This window comes from Alexandromys fortis, unplaced genomic scaffold (assembly GCF_014885135.2).
Source record: "Alexandromys fortis isolate MF-2015 unplaced genomic scaffold, M_Fortis_MF-2015_v1.1 scaffold_99, whole genome shotgun sequence".
NCBI lineage: Eukaryota > Metazoa > Chordata > Mammalia > Rodentia > Cricetidae > Alexandromys > Alexandromys fortis.
Genome location: NW_026067982.1, coordinates 6,821,420 through 6,837,549, shown reverse-complemented (window position 1 = coordinate 6,837,549; position 16,130 = coordinate 6,821,420). Strand labels below are relative to the sequence as shown.

The window sequence follows — 16,130 nt, the reverse complement described above, 5'->3', positions numbered from 1 at the left end:
GGTGATCAGGTGATTGTTCTATCTGCTCCCAAGGAGGTTGCTTGCTTGGGGCTGCTTCCATTGAGGTAGCTAGCTACCTTACGCCTTCTCAGGGAGGTAGCTGACTCATGCCTGCTCCCTAGGTCGTCGCTTCCTTATACCTGCTCCTGTGGACATGGCTGCCTCAAGTCTGCTCCAGCAGAGGTTGCTGGCTCAGGACTTTTATGTAGATGTCCCTGGCCTGGGCCTGCTCCCCTGTACCTGCTCATGTGGAGGTCCCTGGCTTAGGCCTGGTTCTGCAAAGGTCTCTGACTCCCTCGGTGGTTCCTGCCTTGCACCTGAACCCGCAGAGGTCTCTGGCTAGGGCCTGCTTCCTCAGGGCTTGCTCCCTTGTACCTGCTCCTGTGGAGGTCGCTGCCTCAGGCCTTCTCCAGATTGCTGGTTCAGGCCTGCTCCTGTGGAGGTCGCTCGATTTTTTTTTTTCAAAGCTAGAATTGAAGCCAGAAGATGCTATGTCCCTGTGCTACCACCATCCCTAGCCCTCACCCTAAATCAGTTCTCCCCAAAATTGACCAGTTTACAGATATATGCATCTGTCCACTTCAAACTTCCAGTGCTTCCCTACCACACACAAAATAAATCCTATGTTCCTACCGTGGCTGTCAAGACCTCAGAATCACACGCACATTCATATTGAGTTGTTTTCTTTCCTTTTCCCTAGCGATGATGCTAAACATTAAATACACCAAGCCCACTTCTTTGCAGGCAGCTCTTCCCAGGAAAGTCAAATCTCCCAAATATCCCCACCCGTTCGCTCTGTAACTCCCTAACAGGGCTCTACTGACTTGTCACTCCCTGGTCCCCTCCAGTGCAGGCTTCACTCTGTTTCTCCAGCCTCTGCACAGTGCCTGGCACCATCTGCAAAGCGCCGGATAGAGTCCCTGACATTGCATCCTAAAAGGGTGGCCAGCAGACCCTGAATTGCCAAACCTTAGGTCATAGTTTAAAATTTAAATTTAATTGTTTTACTATTTTGCCAACAAGAACATTGTTCTATGAATACTTACTACATATTCAAAGGCAACTAGATGTCTTTAGGGGGAGGCCCCGATATATCACCCCATCCTCGCCGGCTCCACCCCGCGGCCCCAGAGAGATTTGTTGACCTCCAGAGTCTTCGCCTCCTGTCCTTTCCAACTCTCATCCCCAAGCATCTGGGTGACAGCCAGGCTGCTCCGCTACCTGAGGGGCTCCGTGCGCCCCCTGCCTGTCCGCCGCACGGACAGAAGTGCCCGTCAGAGAGTGCGATGCTGACAGTTTTTCCAACCCTTTCCCTGCCGCTCGGTTCCTGGACCTTCCCGGGCTTTAGTCGCAGGCCGCAGAGTCGAGCTCCCTGGAGATAACATCCTGGGCAGTCTCCAAATGACCAGAATGTTTCTCGCTCCGCTATCAGTGGAACTGAACCTTCGAGGAGGTTCAGTGCCTCCACGAAGCCTTCTGGGAACTGTAGTTCAATCCACAAAGCCGCTCTGCGCAGGCGTACAACATCACTTTTTGCCTCGCACTCTCCCTCTGGGAAAGAATTCCAAAACCCTGGAGTTGCAGCACAGTGATTTGTGGGAATTTGGGTCCCTGGGTCCCTGAGCAACGCGCAGGCGCGATTCCGCTGTAGGCAGCAGGCTCCTGCTCATTGTGTCCTGATTGTTATGTGGCGGCTATGCTCTGTCGCCGCGATGGAGGCGCCTCGAAAGGCAGCCCCGCGGTGATCATCAGCGTCCAGAGCCAAGAGACAGAGCGGCTGTCAGGTCTGGGGGAAGGGCGGAAGGGACTCCGAGCAAGGTTGAGTTGTGGTCCGTTTTAGAGGACATGGATCCCCATGCCCTTAATTTCGCAACACGCGTACTGAGATTTGACCCCACACAGAGAAAGGACCGGCAGGATGGTCTTGTGGTGGAACTGAGGGATCCGAACATGACTGCATATGGAGAAGGGTGGGTCAGGACCTCTAGCGTGTCTGGGGACAGACTCAGGAAGGCAGTTGCATCCAGGTGATGAGTATATTCCCGGTGGGGCTTTGAGTCCTGTCTGAGGAACTTGAGAACGCGCAACTGCAGTGCAGCCCCTGGACTTGACAAAGCGGTGGGGGGTGACTAGTGTGAATGATTCTCTCTTCTCCCACAGCCCACCCTTACAGACACATACCACACAAATACACTGCCTTTGACTCCAGGTCTCTTAACCAAACCCAAAGGAGAATCCCGAGACCACACAAGAGTTTGGCCTGTAAGGCTTCCGATTGAAGAGCTGACTTGCTTAGCTCCCCTCCTGCTTCAGAAGAAAGAAGTCGACGCTTTTCCCTCCTCCTTCCCTCTCATTCGGATCAAACTGTCCCAGGAGGAAAGAGTGTCTTCAGACTCCCAATCATACCTTTAGGGGGAGGACAGAGAGGGTGGAAAGCGCTTGAGAACTGCAGCTGAGGCAAGCTTTCTGCAAAGGGAAATTCAAAGCGTTTAAGACGCAGAATGGGCGGTGTGGAGGCGCTGACCACTGGGAAGATGCAAAGGGAAATGGCATGGTGAGCAAGTCACCTTACAGACAGGTGAGGACAGTGTCTCTCAAAAGCAGTAGGGAACTGGAGGAAACTAACCAAAAAACTCATTGCTTGGGGGGTACTGAGGATGCCAGGATAGGAATGTTGGGGTTCATGCCTGTGAATTTTGATCCAACCCTCTCATCACAGGTGTGCGGATGCTTCTAGCTTGAGGACCCCCACAGTTGCGAAGTTCCTCACCCACCTTCTCAGTGCTTGGTGGTCCTCAGAGAGCTCACCAGAGAAGAAGGGATGGCTGTCAGCCACCTCCCGGCCTTGGTCCAGGTGAGTGGGTTATGGGAGGGCAGTGTTGTGAGTCACCTGCCCCTGCAGTTGGGTTCTTGACTCAAAGAGTATAAGGTTGTTTGCTCTAACCACTCTGGTCTCCCCCAAACATCTGACCCCAGTTGCTCCCTCCCACCCCACCTCTCATCCTAGTGGGCTTTGTAGGTGGTACGGGCAGTCAGGAGTCTAGCTTAGTCTAAAGTGAAAACTTTTCACTTTCTGTTAGCCAATAAGATGGGAGTCCAAAATGGTAAAAACAGGGTCTGACATAGGAGCCAAGAGAAGGAATTTGAATTTTTCCTGTGAAGCTGGGGTTTCCTAGGCTTCTTATTCCTTTCTTTCTTTTCAAGATACCATGTAACTCTTGTTTCCCAGGACTATTTAATATCAGTAAAAAATATTCAAATCGGGGTATAGCTTTGTGGCAGAGAACTTTGCTGTTATATAAAGGCCCTAAGTTCAGTCTCCAGCACTACACACACACACACACACATAGCTAGGCATGGTGGTTTATACACACACGCAGACTCTCAAAAAGCTAGGCATGGTGATTTTTACACACACACTCGCAAAGCTGGGTATGATGGTTTACACACACATACACACACACTCACATAGCTAGGCATGGTGGTTTACACACACACACACACAAAGCTAGGTATGGTGTTTTGCACACACACATACACACAAAGCTACGCATGGTGATTTACACACACACAGCTAGGCATGGTGGTTTGCACACACACATACACACAAAGCTAGGCATGGTGGTTTACACACTCACACTGCTAGGCATGGTGGTTTACACACTAACACATACATTCACTGCTAGGCATGGTGGTTTGCACACACACATACACACAAATCTAGGCATGGTGGTTTACACCTGTAATCCTAACACTTGGCAGGCTGTAGAAAGACTGAAAGTTCAGGTCCAGCCTGAACTCTCCAGGGCTTCATGGAGAGCCTTCTCCATAGAGCTCAGAACTAGAAACTATTCCGAGTGGTGCCACCCTCTTCACAGCCACGCTCATTTGGTCAAACCTGTTCTAATTCCTTTACCTGTAGCCTTTAACTTTGTAGGACAGGAACACATGGGAGGTGAGAAGTTGGGTGAGCAACCAGCCAGTTCCTGCTTGCTGGCTGCTCTCTCTCTCCTCTTGTTTTTCATGGGCAAAGGCACTTTACATAGAGGCTGAACGTTCAAGGTTGGGCAACCATGTGTAGCAAGGGCTCTATGCTGCATTGTATGTAGTAAATGGCACCACAAGGCCGGAAAGGAAGGGGTGTGGAGAGAGGAAACCAGAAAGAGAGCCGGAGGTCTTGTAAGAACCTGCTCATAGCAGCCCCTGCCATCCAGAGAGACATGCCCCATCTCTCACTTCCCTCTTAGGCCCCACTTCTCACAGATTTCCCACCTCCCAACACTTTTGCACTGACATCAGGCACACGGACACTGGAGGAGCGAACCATATCTGAGGCATAGCAGTTAAACGCTGTTTATGTTGTTTACAGGCTGCCGTGATTTAGCTGCCACTGGGCAGACATAACTTAGCGATGTAAAATGTGCCAGGTCTAGGAGCCATGTTAGACACCCGTGATGTAACACTTCTAGAGGAATCAATGCCCGGGTTCACTTCAGCCAGTGTTTCTTGGCTCCTTGCTGTGTACTGAGACCTTGGGCACAGGTAACTAACTTAATTAAGCTATCTTAAGCTAAAGCAGCATTTTTTTTTTTAAATTTCCACTTACCCCTTCTTCCTCAGTGCAGTCTAACTCCCTGTGAAGACCACGCTGTGAGAGGCGCTATCTTCCATGCCGGATTTCAGATTCCTGAGAGAGAATTTCCAAGGAAGAGAGGAGTTATAATCAGAGAAGACATGGTGTCATAGCATAGAACAATCACTTCCGTGGTGTGTGTGTGTGTGTGTACGCGTGTGTACGCACGCGCACTCACACAGGTATCGGGGTGGATAATGAGCAGTCGAAGGGAAGCAAGACTTACTGAAAACAGTGCCAGTGAATGACACGGGTGCGTCCTGGGCAGTGCGCTGGGAAGCTGTTTCATCTTGATGTGAACACAGAGAATATTTCTCCTGGCCTAGATGGTGTGGGTCAGTCATTCGGTCTGACCTCCCAGTGTAATCCGGAGTCGTGGAAAACATGAAATACGTAGGTGGCTGCTGGGGAGACACAGCATGCCGGTCTACAGTAAAGGTTTCTTGAATGTACAGGAATATGCTCTAAAATAATGATTTAAAACAGATCACAGGAGTATGACATTGTTTGCTGTCCTTATCAGGTGTTAGCCGCTGTACAATACTGTCTGCATTATGCGTCCATATCACTGCTAGTGCAGGATGCTTATCTAAACCGTCATCACCATACACATGGAAGTGTGTGTTGCGCCGACACTACCCCCGCTACGTTAGGGCTGTGGAGCTAGACAGGAGATGTTGTGGGCAAAGGAAACAAGTCCACAGTCTCACTGTTTCTCTCCGACTGGCGTCAAAGTGGGGGACATAGTATGTCTTCCACACAAAGCTCAACCACTAGGAGATGCTGAGGAGATGCCTTCCATGTCCCTGGACACCAGCTTCCCACAGACGAAAGGTTAAAGGTCCCCATGCGCTGCTGGGACAGCCAGGATCAGCTTCCCTGCCCGATCTCCTGGCCGGTAAGAAAGGGTTCTCTGTTTCAGGACTTGGTTACCTTCAAGGATGTAGCTGTGCTCTTCACCCAGGAGGAGTGGAGCCGGCTGAGCTCTGCCCAGAGGGCCCTCTACCGGGACGTGATGCTGGAGAACTACAGCAACCTGGTCTCGCTGGGTAAGCTGCACCCCTGGACTGCCAGAGAGCAGAGTGGGTTGGAGCGGGCCTGCTGATGATACTGCCTTCACGCCTACCGTGTCTGCCTCCCTGGGGCCCCCAGAGCTCTGCTGAAGTCTCACCTGTGATGTGTCCCAAGTAAGAGGGTGTGGGAACAGACTGTGTCAGGCCCAAGCCACTCCTCCCCCCCACTCTTGCCAACATGCTCCCCTTCCTGTCTGACCACCATTTCCAGAAAGTTCTGAGGACCAGGTCTCATCCTTACAATGACTTCTGTCTCCATTATGAACAGATAAGGTCAATTTTTCTTCCTCCTTCAAAAACAGGACTCTCGGGATGCAAACCAGATGTGTTTTGTCACCTGGAGAAAGCAGACAAATGTGTGACAGAGGATGCTCTAGAAGGCTTTGTTCTGGGTAAGAATCATGCCTGTGGGACACTGGGAGGAATGAGGTCTCCGCAAGTGTGGCAGGCCCGGGCCACATTGTCCCAGCATGCGTATCTAGACTGGTGTTCGTTATGGAGGTCTGTGCTTCTCTGAGCCCTTCCTTCCATCGCTTGTTTCTTTTCTCTCTTTGTTTCACATGAATTAGATGTCTGGGGCTGGAGAGGTGGCTCCGCAGGTAAGAGTGCCTGCCCCCTTCAGTGGACCTGACTTCAGTCTCCAGCACCCACATTGGGCAGCTCATAATTGCCCGTAACTCCAGCTCCAGGAGGGTCCAACATCCTCGTCTGGCCTCCATAGGCACACTGCACACACATCCATACACATAAATGAAAATAAAATTAAAAAAAAAATAGCCGTCCTCTTCCCCCACCCCTGTGATGGCGTGACCTCTCTTAAATCTGACGTGCAGAAGCTGCCTGCGTGTCTTTAGTGAGGAGTCTCCTGGGGCTCTGGAGACAGGTCTGTGCTTGCTGAAGCTCCCCTCTTTCCACCGAAGCCCCACGCATGTCCTCACCTCCCTCTTGTTTCTCTAAGCACATGGGAGTATATTCAAGTTGCGTTTACCTGCCCCCCCTGTGCCAGGCTGTATGCTTGGCTGCAGGTGCCAGAAGGACCAGGGCTGTCATGTATTTTGTTATATATTACTCACACTTAGTGCAGCGTGTGGCTGCTGGTGAGACTGGCTGCCTGGAATGGAGAGAACATCACTTGTCCTGAGGAGTCCCCTAGGGCTTGTGACTCACCGATGGAGATATGTCTTTCTGCTACTTTGAAGTGTTTGACAAAGCTCCTTGCCTTGCCTACGATGCTGCAACGTTGCACTTTTCTGGAGTGTGTAACAGGCTATAAAATGTCTTTGGTGAGGGTAAGGTGGGCAGAATCTCTACATAGTCCTGGCTATCCTGAAACTTGCTATGAAACAGGCTAACCTTGAACTCACAGAAATCCACCTGCCTCTGCCTCCAAGTGCTGGGATTAAAGACTTGTGCCACCACACTTGACCTATGAAGTGTCTTGTAAGACCTATTATTATTTTTCACTGCAATCCAGTGAAATAGGTAGAGGTTTATATTTTATAGTTGATAATTACCCACCTCAAATGTCTAGGACTCAATGTTTGATGGAATTTAACTAGCATAACTCAAAATTGCAATTATTAAGAGATATTTAATTTACCGCTGATACAGCACAGTGGTAGAGCATACATGAAGTTCTAGGTCAATGTTTCTCAACCTAAGGGTCAAGACCCCTTTGGGGGTTGAATGACCTTTCTACAGAGGTCACTTAAGATAGTGGTGGAAAACACAGGTATTTACATTACAATTCATAACGGTAGCAAAATTACAGTTATGAAGTAGTAACAAGAATAATCATGTGGTTAAGGGTCACTACAACATGAAGAACTGTATTAAAGGGTCACAACATTAGGAAGATTCTCATCCTCTTTTCTCGCATCCCTCTGCCCCCTCCCCACACCCACCTACCCTCTCCCAGCCTCCTCTGACCCCTCCCCACATCCACCTACCCTCTCCCAGCCTCCTCTGACCCCTCCCCACATCCACCTACCCTCTCCCAGCCTCCTCTGACCCCTCCCCACATCCACCTACCCTCCCCAATCTCCTCTGACCCCTCCCCACACCCGTCTTCCCTCTCCACCTCCTTTCCAGTTTTATGTCGCATATGACCTATTGCCCGCCCCTTCTCAGCATCTCTTCCCCTCTCACGGTCTCTTTTCTTGTTTCATAACCTATATCCACACTCACATACAACACATAGAAACATTACAAGCTGGGGTATAAGGGACATGTAATATTTCCTTCTGAGTCTGACTTACCTCGCTTAATATTAATACTTTCTCTCTCCTTCCATGTTCCTGAAACTTGCCTTTTTCTTTATGATTTTATAAAATTCACTGTGTATAGGTGCCACATTTTCTTTACTGTTACCTGTTGATGGACGTCTAGGCTGGTTCCGTTCTCTGGCTACTGTGGATTAAGCACCAATAGACATGGATGAGATGTGGTAGGATGCAGGGTGCTTCAGGTATCTGTTCAAGCGTGAGATAGCTGGGTCATATGGTAATTCTATTTTTAATTTTTTTGAGAACTCTCCATACTGATTTCCATATGGCTGTACTTTACACTCCCACCAGCAGGAAATAAGGCTTTTTCTCTCTGCCTGCATCTTTGCCAATTCTCGTTCTTAGACAGTTATTTTTAATCAAGAAAGAAAAACATCATGATAGATGGTTTTGCCTTTAATGTTTTCTCTCCTCTGGGCCACGAGCTGACCGAGAGCTGGAACTAAGTGCTGCACGGGGTGGTCTGGGGTAGGCCTTTGTGCTTGTTGACACATTTATTCCTTGAGTGATGGATGCCCTCTGCAGCTGACCCCACCCAGTGGAGATAATGGACTCGGGCTGATTTCATGCTGCTCTTGGGTGAAGGCTGGGATTAGCACAAACCCACCTGACTCCAAAGCTGTTGCGTTTTCTTCCCTTCTCCACATTGCTTTCAACCATGCAGCATCCCAAGGAAAACCACTAGACCTCTTATCTCAAGTACCTGCTGGCCATTTTTATACATCCTTCCTCGTTTATGCCTCAGTGTCTGGTACCCTTTAGCTCTCAATTCTTGTTTGATCTATGAATGTATTCATGCAGAGTTTCACTTAAAATTTTGTTTTTTTATTTTATTTGTGTGTGTGTGTGCACGCATGTGTGTATGTGCAAGTGTGTGTGTGCATGTATGCGAGTGTGCATGTGTGTACAGATACCTACATATACAGAAGCAGGAGGATGTTGAGCATCGCTCTCTGCCTTGTTCCCTTGAGGCAGGCTCTCTCACTGAACCTGGAGCTGGCTGTTTTTCAGCTAGTCTGGTGGCTAACAAGCCCCAGTGATTTTTCTGTCTCTGCCACCATCCTCTCCAGGGCTGGGGTTACAGCTGCTTGTGACCATACTCAGTCTCTGCACAGTGCTAGGAATCCAAACTCAAGCAATCTTACCCACTGAACCACCATTCCCACCCCCATTTATCATTTTAAGTTTGTATTTTGTCCTCTTATTCTCTGTCTTCATTCTTTTTTTTTTTTTTCGCTTAAATTTATTGGGAATTTTTTTTTAGAGCTGATATATTGCCCTTCCATGCTGCAATTTTATTTCTGCACTTAGCATTATCATTTCTTTCTTTTTTGGCCTTAACATACATTTATTTTTAATATTGTGCTCTGACTATAATAAAAAATAGCATAATTTTTCAACAGTTTTACGTGCTGAAATTATGTGCTACTTTGCCTAGCAAAAGTTCTACTTCTTTTTTCAGTGTTGGGGGTTGAACTGAGAGCCTCATGCATGCTCTACCACTAAGCTGTGTACCCAGCCCTAAGGAGTTTAAACAGTGATAAAGATGCAGTACTCATATCCTGCCGCCCAGTTTAAGAAAGAGATCTAACCCCCATTGAAGTCCAGTGTGGTTCCTCACATCGTCCTCTAGTACAGCAGAAAGCCACTAACTTGGTTTCAAATGTTGTAGTAGTAGTAGTAGTAGTAGGTGGTGGTGGTGGTGGTGGTTTTTTCTTCAAGACAGGGTTTCTCTGTGTAGATCTGACTGTCCTGGAACTTGCTCTGTTGAACAGACTGGCCTCAAACTCAGAGTGATGTGTACCACCACATCTGGCTTTTTTTATTTTTATTTTAATGGGCAGAGTGGGGTAGTGTGGCAGTGCACGTGGGTGCAGTGCTCTCAGACACCAGAAGAGGGCATCCTGTAGCTGGAGTTACAGGCAGTTGTGAGTCCCAGTCCTCCGGAGTACCACTGGTACTAGAAAGGGAAGTCAGGTCCCCAAGATGCTGACGGAGCCTTCTCTCTTCAGCCCCACTAGCTTTGTTTTGTGTCAGTATTTCCTGGACTTCTTTTCTGGGTCTTATTTTGTTGCTGTAGCAAAATAACTGGGAGAAATGAAGGAAGAACCTTAGAAGGAAGGTCCATTCCAGCTCAGTTTCAGAGTTTGTCATCCATGGTGAGCTGGCTCCATTGCTTTTGGCCCCATAGCAAGACAGAAACACCATAGAGGAAGGGGGAGGAAACTTCCACTTCATGGTGGCCTGGAAAAGGGACAAAACAGGAAGGGGCCAGGAATAAGACATACTCATAGCAACATGCTTCCTCCAGCCAAATCTTGCCTCCTCGTAGCTCATTCTACTGAGAACTAAAAATTAATGAGGTTGAGCCTTGGGGGTGGCTTAGTGTGTTAATGCTCACTGCACAAACACAAGGACCTGACTTCACATGCCCGCCTCTTGGGTGAAGCTGAACATGACACCATACATCTGTAACCCTAGCATTGAAGGGCAGAGGGAGCCACCCAAAGTTAACCTCTGACCTCTACAAGTGTTCTCGGCTACCACCCTGGCTCTGGATCCCTAAATTCTGCATGTGAGATGACATTGAACTTTTCATTCCCAGTGGTCTTTGAACTGCTATCAGTCTCTGCCTCCCCCCCCCATCTCTCTCTCTCTCTCTCTCTCTCTCTCTCTCTCTCTCTCTCTCTCTCTCTCTCTCTCTCTCTCTCTCTCTCTGATAAAGGTAAATCTAAACTTTCTTTGAATAGAGCATGGCATTGAGACATAACCTCTCAAATGTTGGGATTATAAGCATGAGTCAAACTTGGCCTATTAGATAGTTTTGAGCTTTAAAAGATGAAATCCATTTAATGACAAAGAAATGAATACTGTTGTCGGAATTCCAACCTTTGAAATCAAGCTCCCAAACCCTCCTGCCTCAGGTATAGCATTAGATAAGCCTCCACCATACTCCGTGTTCACTCCTCTGGCACTTTCCCTTCTTATTCCCATGTTAAATCTTCAGCTGCAGTTTCTTTGTTAGCGTTATTAGCAGGCTGTTCATTTCATTTCATCAAGCTGTTTCACTTGGGTAAAAGTGACGTTTCTGTTTTCAATATCTTTCAGGGGGGATCACAGTGACCACGAGTAAGAAATTTCTCAGGGCAGATACCCCTAAAGAAGAATCGGATCCATGGATAACGGAGGAGAGAGTCAGCAGAGGGACTCACTGGGAATGTGCTAACCTGCTAGACTGGAAATTCCAGGATGGTCAAGAGGTCAGGTTGCAGCAAGTGGTCCTCACCCAGCAGGACACTCCATCAAAGCTTTGTGGGCAGAAAGTCCCGGCATCTGAGAAGGGCTGCACAGGGAACTCGCTACCCGTCCGAAGTCAGAGATCTCAAGCAAACAAAAAAGTGTTTGAATGTAGTGAGTGTGGAAAAGCCTTCTCTCAGAGTTCCACCTTTAAGACACACCAGAAAATTCACACTGAAAAACTCAGCACCAGTCAGGAAACGCCTATTAAAGAAAAACGCTACGAATGTAGAGAATGTGGGAAAGCCTTTCACCAGAGTACACACCTCATCCATCACCAGAGAATTCACACTGGTGAGAAACCGTATGAGTGTAAGGACTGTGGCAAGGCCTTCTCGGTGAGCTCTTCGCTTACCTACCACCAGAAAATCCATACTGGAGAGAAGCCTTTTGAATGCGACGTTTGCGGGAAAGCCTTTATCCGGAACATACACCTTTCCCACCACCAGAGAATACATACAGGAGAGAAACCTTTCCAGTGTGACATTTGTGACAAAGCCTTTGTTTGCAGAGCGCATCTCACCAAACACCAGAACATCCACAGTGGGGACAAACCCTATAAATGTAATGAGTGCGGGAAAGCCTTCAATCAGAGCACAAGTTTTCTTCAGCACCAGAGAATACACACCGGAGAGAAACCCTTTGAATGCAACGAATGTGGAAAGGCCTTCAGGGTGAACTCTTCCCTCATGGAACACCAGAGAATTCACACGGGGGAGAAACCGTATAGGTGTAATGAGTGTGGCAAAGCATTCAGGGATAACTCGTCCTTTGCGCGACATCGGAAAATTCACACCGGAGAGAAACCTCACCGATGTGGCGTGTGCGAGAAAGCCTTCAGGGACCAGTCGGCCCTCGTGCAGCATCAGCGGATTCACACGGGGGAAAAGCCTTATGCATGTCACATCTGCGAGAAAGCCTTCAGTGACCACTCGGCCCTTACTCAGCATAAGAGGATCCATACACGAGAAAAGCCGTACACGTGTAAAACCTGCGGGAAAGCGTTTATTCGAAGCACACACCTCACCCAGCACCAGAGGATCCACACGGGAGAGAAACCCTATAAATGTAGCAAGTGTGGGAAAGCCTTCAACCAGACTGCGAACCTCATCCAGCATCAGAGGCATCATCTTGGAGAAAAATGATATGAATGCAGCTCATGTGGGAATGACAACATTCACTACTGAATATAAGAGAATACATAAAGAATCGCAATGGAGTCTTTTAATAGGATCGTTGTATTTACTGGGAGCCAAGTTCCATGGTGCCATGGGTTTTTGAGAATGTTAAGGATGGCAAACATACCTCTCCTTTTAGTACTGCCTCAATTGGAAAGTGGTATTTTATTATTGGCCTGAATTACCAAGTACTAGAACCAAAATGAAACTTTATTAAAAGTATAAATGTCAGTTTATCAAGTTCACGTTTGTTAAGATAATTATAAAGTTATAAAAATTAAGGTTGAGAAGCAAATGAACAAAAATGTATGAAAATGGTCCATACGCATTTTGTTCTAGATGTTCTTCTATAAGAAAGTTGCCATCTTTAGTCTCCCCTCACCCGCATCCGTGATGCCTAGTTTAGAGACGTTGCCATCAGTCACCCACGCATGAGTGGAGTCATTTAAATCATGCTTCTCATGAGTCTGCTTCTGTTTCAGCCACCTTTGGGCAAGTCTCCTGGGCCCACCTGCTCACTTGCTCCTTATCCGTGTTCTTCCGGGAAGGTTCATTTGAATCGCATGACCCTCTTCTAACTTAGTTCCAACTATTATTACCATGTTCCGTGTTATCACCACCATGGACCTCATTCATAATGCAGATCTGAGCTGCAGAATTGGCAGTGTCCATTATACTAGATTTCACACCCAAATCCAGCTTCCAGAACTCAAGGTCTCTGGAGGCAGAGGGTCATCAAAGGTATGGTACAAGACCTCAGCTAACTATGATACTGGTAATACCTAAATAAGGACTTTTACCCTCTGGCCGTTCCAAGCCATTGTGAGTTATACTGTCCACAGGAGTCAGGGGCTTGATCGGTTTCAATGGGACAGTCCCTACCATCTAGTTGTGGTTGATATTCCTGGCCACTCCCACTTTAACTCTCTCCATAACCGCCAACATGAGTGAGACAGGGCCTCTAAGGCCAGTTTTCAGATGCTCTGGCCCATTACTTGTTCCCCGTCAGTTCTTTGTACCTGACTGCATTAGAGTGTATCTGCCTCTCTCATATTATTGGTCTTTGTTGAGCTCTATCTGGGTTTCCGAAGGTATCAATTCTATGTTCTATAAAAGCAACATGCCTCTAATTTCTGCTTATATGTTTGGAAGGTCATTTCTTCTCCTCTATTGGGGCATCTTACCACTTAAAGACTCTATTGTTCTGACAGTGTTGGACAATATATCGAGCAGTTCCAAGGGTCCTGACATGAACAATAGCACCATTGACATTCTCTGGTCAAGGCCAGACCCAGGCCTAAAGGCTGTGACTGGCTAATCCTACAGGCAGGTCTTTCGCCGTCATTAATCCCTCAATATTGTTTTTAGACATCACAATCACAACCACACATCTTTCTGTATGCAGGCCCTGGGGACACACTTCCACACCACAAAGAACAAGGGATCTGTACCACCAGTGGTATGTACTCCACAATGAAGAGGGAGGAGCCAATAAACTCATTCCAGGAGGGACGTTCCGGGTTCCTTGTTTGCGGAAGTGTCATCTATGAAGCTGGGTACTCTTGTCCCCTAAATTCCGCCCTCAGTTAAAGAAGAGGAAATTCTATATTGTGTCAGACTCTAGGTTGTTACATAGACCTGGAAGCTTCGGGCACCTCAAAACCTAAGTTCAGTTTTCAGCAGTGTGGGCAGGCTTCTCATGTTAAATGGCTGAAATCACATGTGCATCTAAAGGGGCATTTCAGGAGGTTATGTGGCACTCCCAAGGGTGTGTACTCACACAGCCATCTGCAATATCACATGACTGGACCTGCAGACTGTGTATCTACCTGCGGCACCGTGTTCCCTGGTAGTGATGCCTGCTTACAGCACTCCATATGACCTGGGTCCTGACTCACACAAACCCTCCCTCGCCTTTACCATGAGTCTCTGAGAGTTTGCAAGTTCCTTTTTGTTTTGTATTGGTTTGTTTCGAGACAAAGGTCTCTGTAAGCCAGGCCTATCCAAAACTCACTAAGTCCAAGACGACCTCAAATTTATGGCAGTCCTCCTGCCTCAGGCTCCCAAGTGTCCCACTTGAGAGTCACATTTCTCATTTTGCCCTTCATCTTTTTGCTGATAACAAAGTTGCCATCCAAATGGCAAGTACTGTACATGTGTCAGGGTGCCTGTCCCCTTTATCTCAGTGACAGCCTAGGAGAGTGGCTGCAGTCTCCTTTTCTCTGAGCTCATTTTCCTCAGGTGTCACTTGCATGTTTATGTGTGTATCTTGCACTTGCCTGGTACCTGTGGAAGCCAGGAGAGGGAGTTGGATCCCCCGATGAAGTTACTTCATTGCCCAAGTACTACTGGAAACAATCGGCATTTCATTTCTGTCCATCTAACACTCAGAGCAGCAGGAAAATTTTTACATTTAGAAATAAAAGCATTTAGAGTAATAAAGAGTATTTCATTTTTGCTGTTGATTTTCTTTGTTTCTTGGAATAGGGGTCTCGTGTAGTCCAGGTTGGCCTTGAACCAACTATGTAGCTAAAGCTGACTTTGAACTTCGATTCGCCTGCCTCCAGCTTGTGCCACCATGCCAAGCAGTTACAGGTGTTTCTGAGGATCATTCATTCTAATAGACGATGGAAGAAATTTATATACGACTGAACATTTTATTACCTTTTAGAAGAAATCTTGCAAACTGATAACCAAAGAAACAACAGAAAACTGAAGTCAAACTTCTGGGGAGTGTTGTATTTGTTAACTAGGATTCGCTCAACAAAGTGAAAAAGCAATGTGTGTAATGGATTATTGGGGGTAAGTTCCCAAGAAGCAAGCTTGTCATACATGTGACAAAACTAGAATATGTGTGACAAAAATTTCACACCATTGAGAAAATATAAGCCTATTATTAATATAAAAAAATCTCTTACATGCAAGTCTCAGCCAGTTCCCTGGGAAGAGAGGTTATGAACAAGTGAAAGAAGCTGATGGAGGGGCAACGTTTCTCCGATTTGAGCAGCTCATACTGGGTAGAAAAACTAATCATAATAAAGCTGGACTAGGCCTCTGATCCAGAACTCCACTTCTGCTAGACCCTACAAGATATAGCAGGAGGATTAACTCAAGGGCGGGGGATATGATAAAGCCTTCAGATATAGTCTAGCTTTTATTCCACGGGGGCGGAGGAGCATACTCGCATAATCTCCCCCCGTAAGATTCACAAATGTGAAGGGAAAAAAAATCACAAAACTTTATTGGGGAGTTCAGTTTGATGGCCCTGATATCTGGTCATTCAAAACTATGAAGGAAACTCTTGGGGAGTTTCCAGTCCCCCAGTGAGCTCAAAAAGGAAGAAAGAAAGAATCAAGGGGAGGAATTTCAGACGAGAAGCCTCTTGTTTAAGTCACAACTTGGGTACAATGAAGGATTCAGAAAGGACAGAAACCTCACGGATGGATTAAATGTGACAAGTTCTGCCACTCTACACAAAGTCAGCCCTGAGATGGAGAAAACCAGTGACTGAATGCACATGAGAGCCCTGGGAGGAAGGTGGAACTCTGCGTATTAAGGACTTCCCACCAGAGGGCAAAGTCCGGAAGTGGGGTCTCTGGTGGGAGGCCAGGATTCTAGTCAGTAACAGCTGGTGAGGAACCCGTGAAGTGCAGTCAGTGGAAAA

General features: G+C 47.4%; 1 protein-coding gene across 1 annotated transcript; it reads left to right on the top strand.

Annotated features, from left to right (window-relative positions):
* Window positions 1-1,589: 1,589 nt before the first annotated feature.
* Znf454 (zinc finger protein 454) lies at window positions 1,590-14,904 on the top strand. The gene is made up of 5 exons (XM_050158497.1): window positions 1,590-1,784; window positions 2,720-2,854; window positions 5,556-5,682; window positions 6,009-6,098; window positions 11,100-14,904. Exons 2-5 carry the CDS (start codon window positions 2,822-2,824, stop codon window positions 12,431-12,433), a joined length of 1,584 nt encoding a protein of 527 aa, XP_050014454.1. The 5' UTR covers window positions 1,590-1,784; window positions 2,720-2,821; the 3' UTR covers window positions 12,434-14,904.
* Window positions 14,905-16,130: the final 1,226 nt, after the last annotated feature.

Excerpts from the sequence above, each read along its gene's own strand:
- Znf454 (XM_050158497.1), top strand. The coding sequence starts at position 2,822 with ATGGCTGTCAGCCACCTCCCGGCCTTGGTCCAG. Across the intron at positions 2,855-5,555 it reads ACCTCCCGGCCTTGGTCCAG|GACTTGGTTACCTTCAAGGA; the intron begins GTGAGTGGGTTA and ends TCTCTGTTTCAG. Across the intron at positions 5,683-6,008 it reads CAGCAACCTGGTCTCGCTGG|GACTCTCGGGATGCAAACCA; the intron begins GTAAGCTGCACC and ends CTTCAAAAACAG.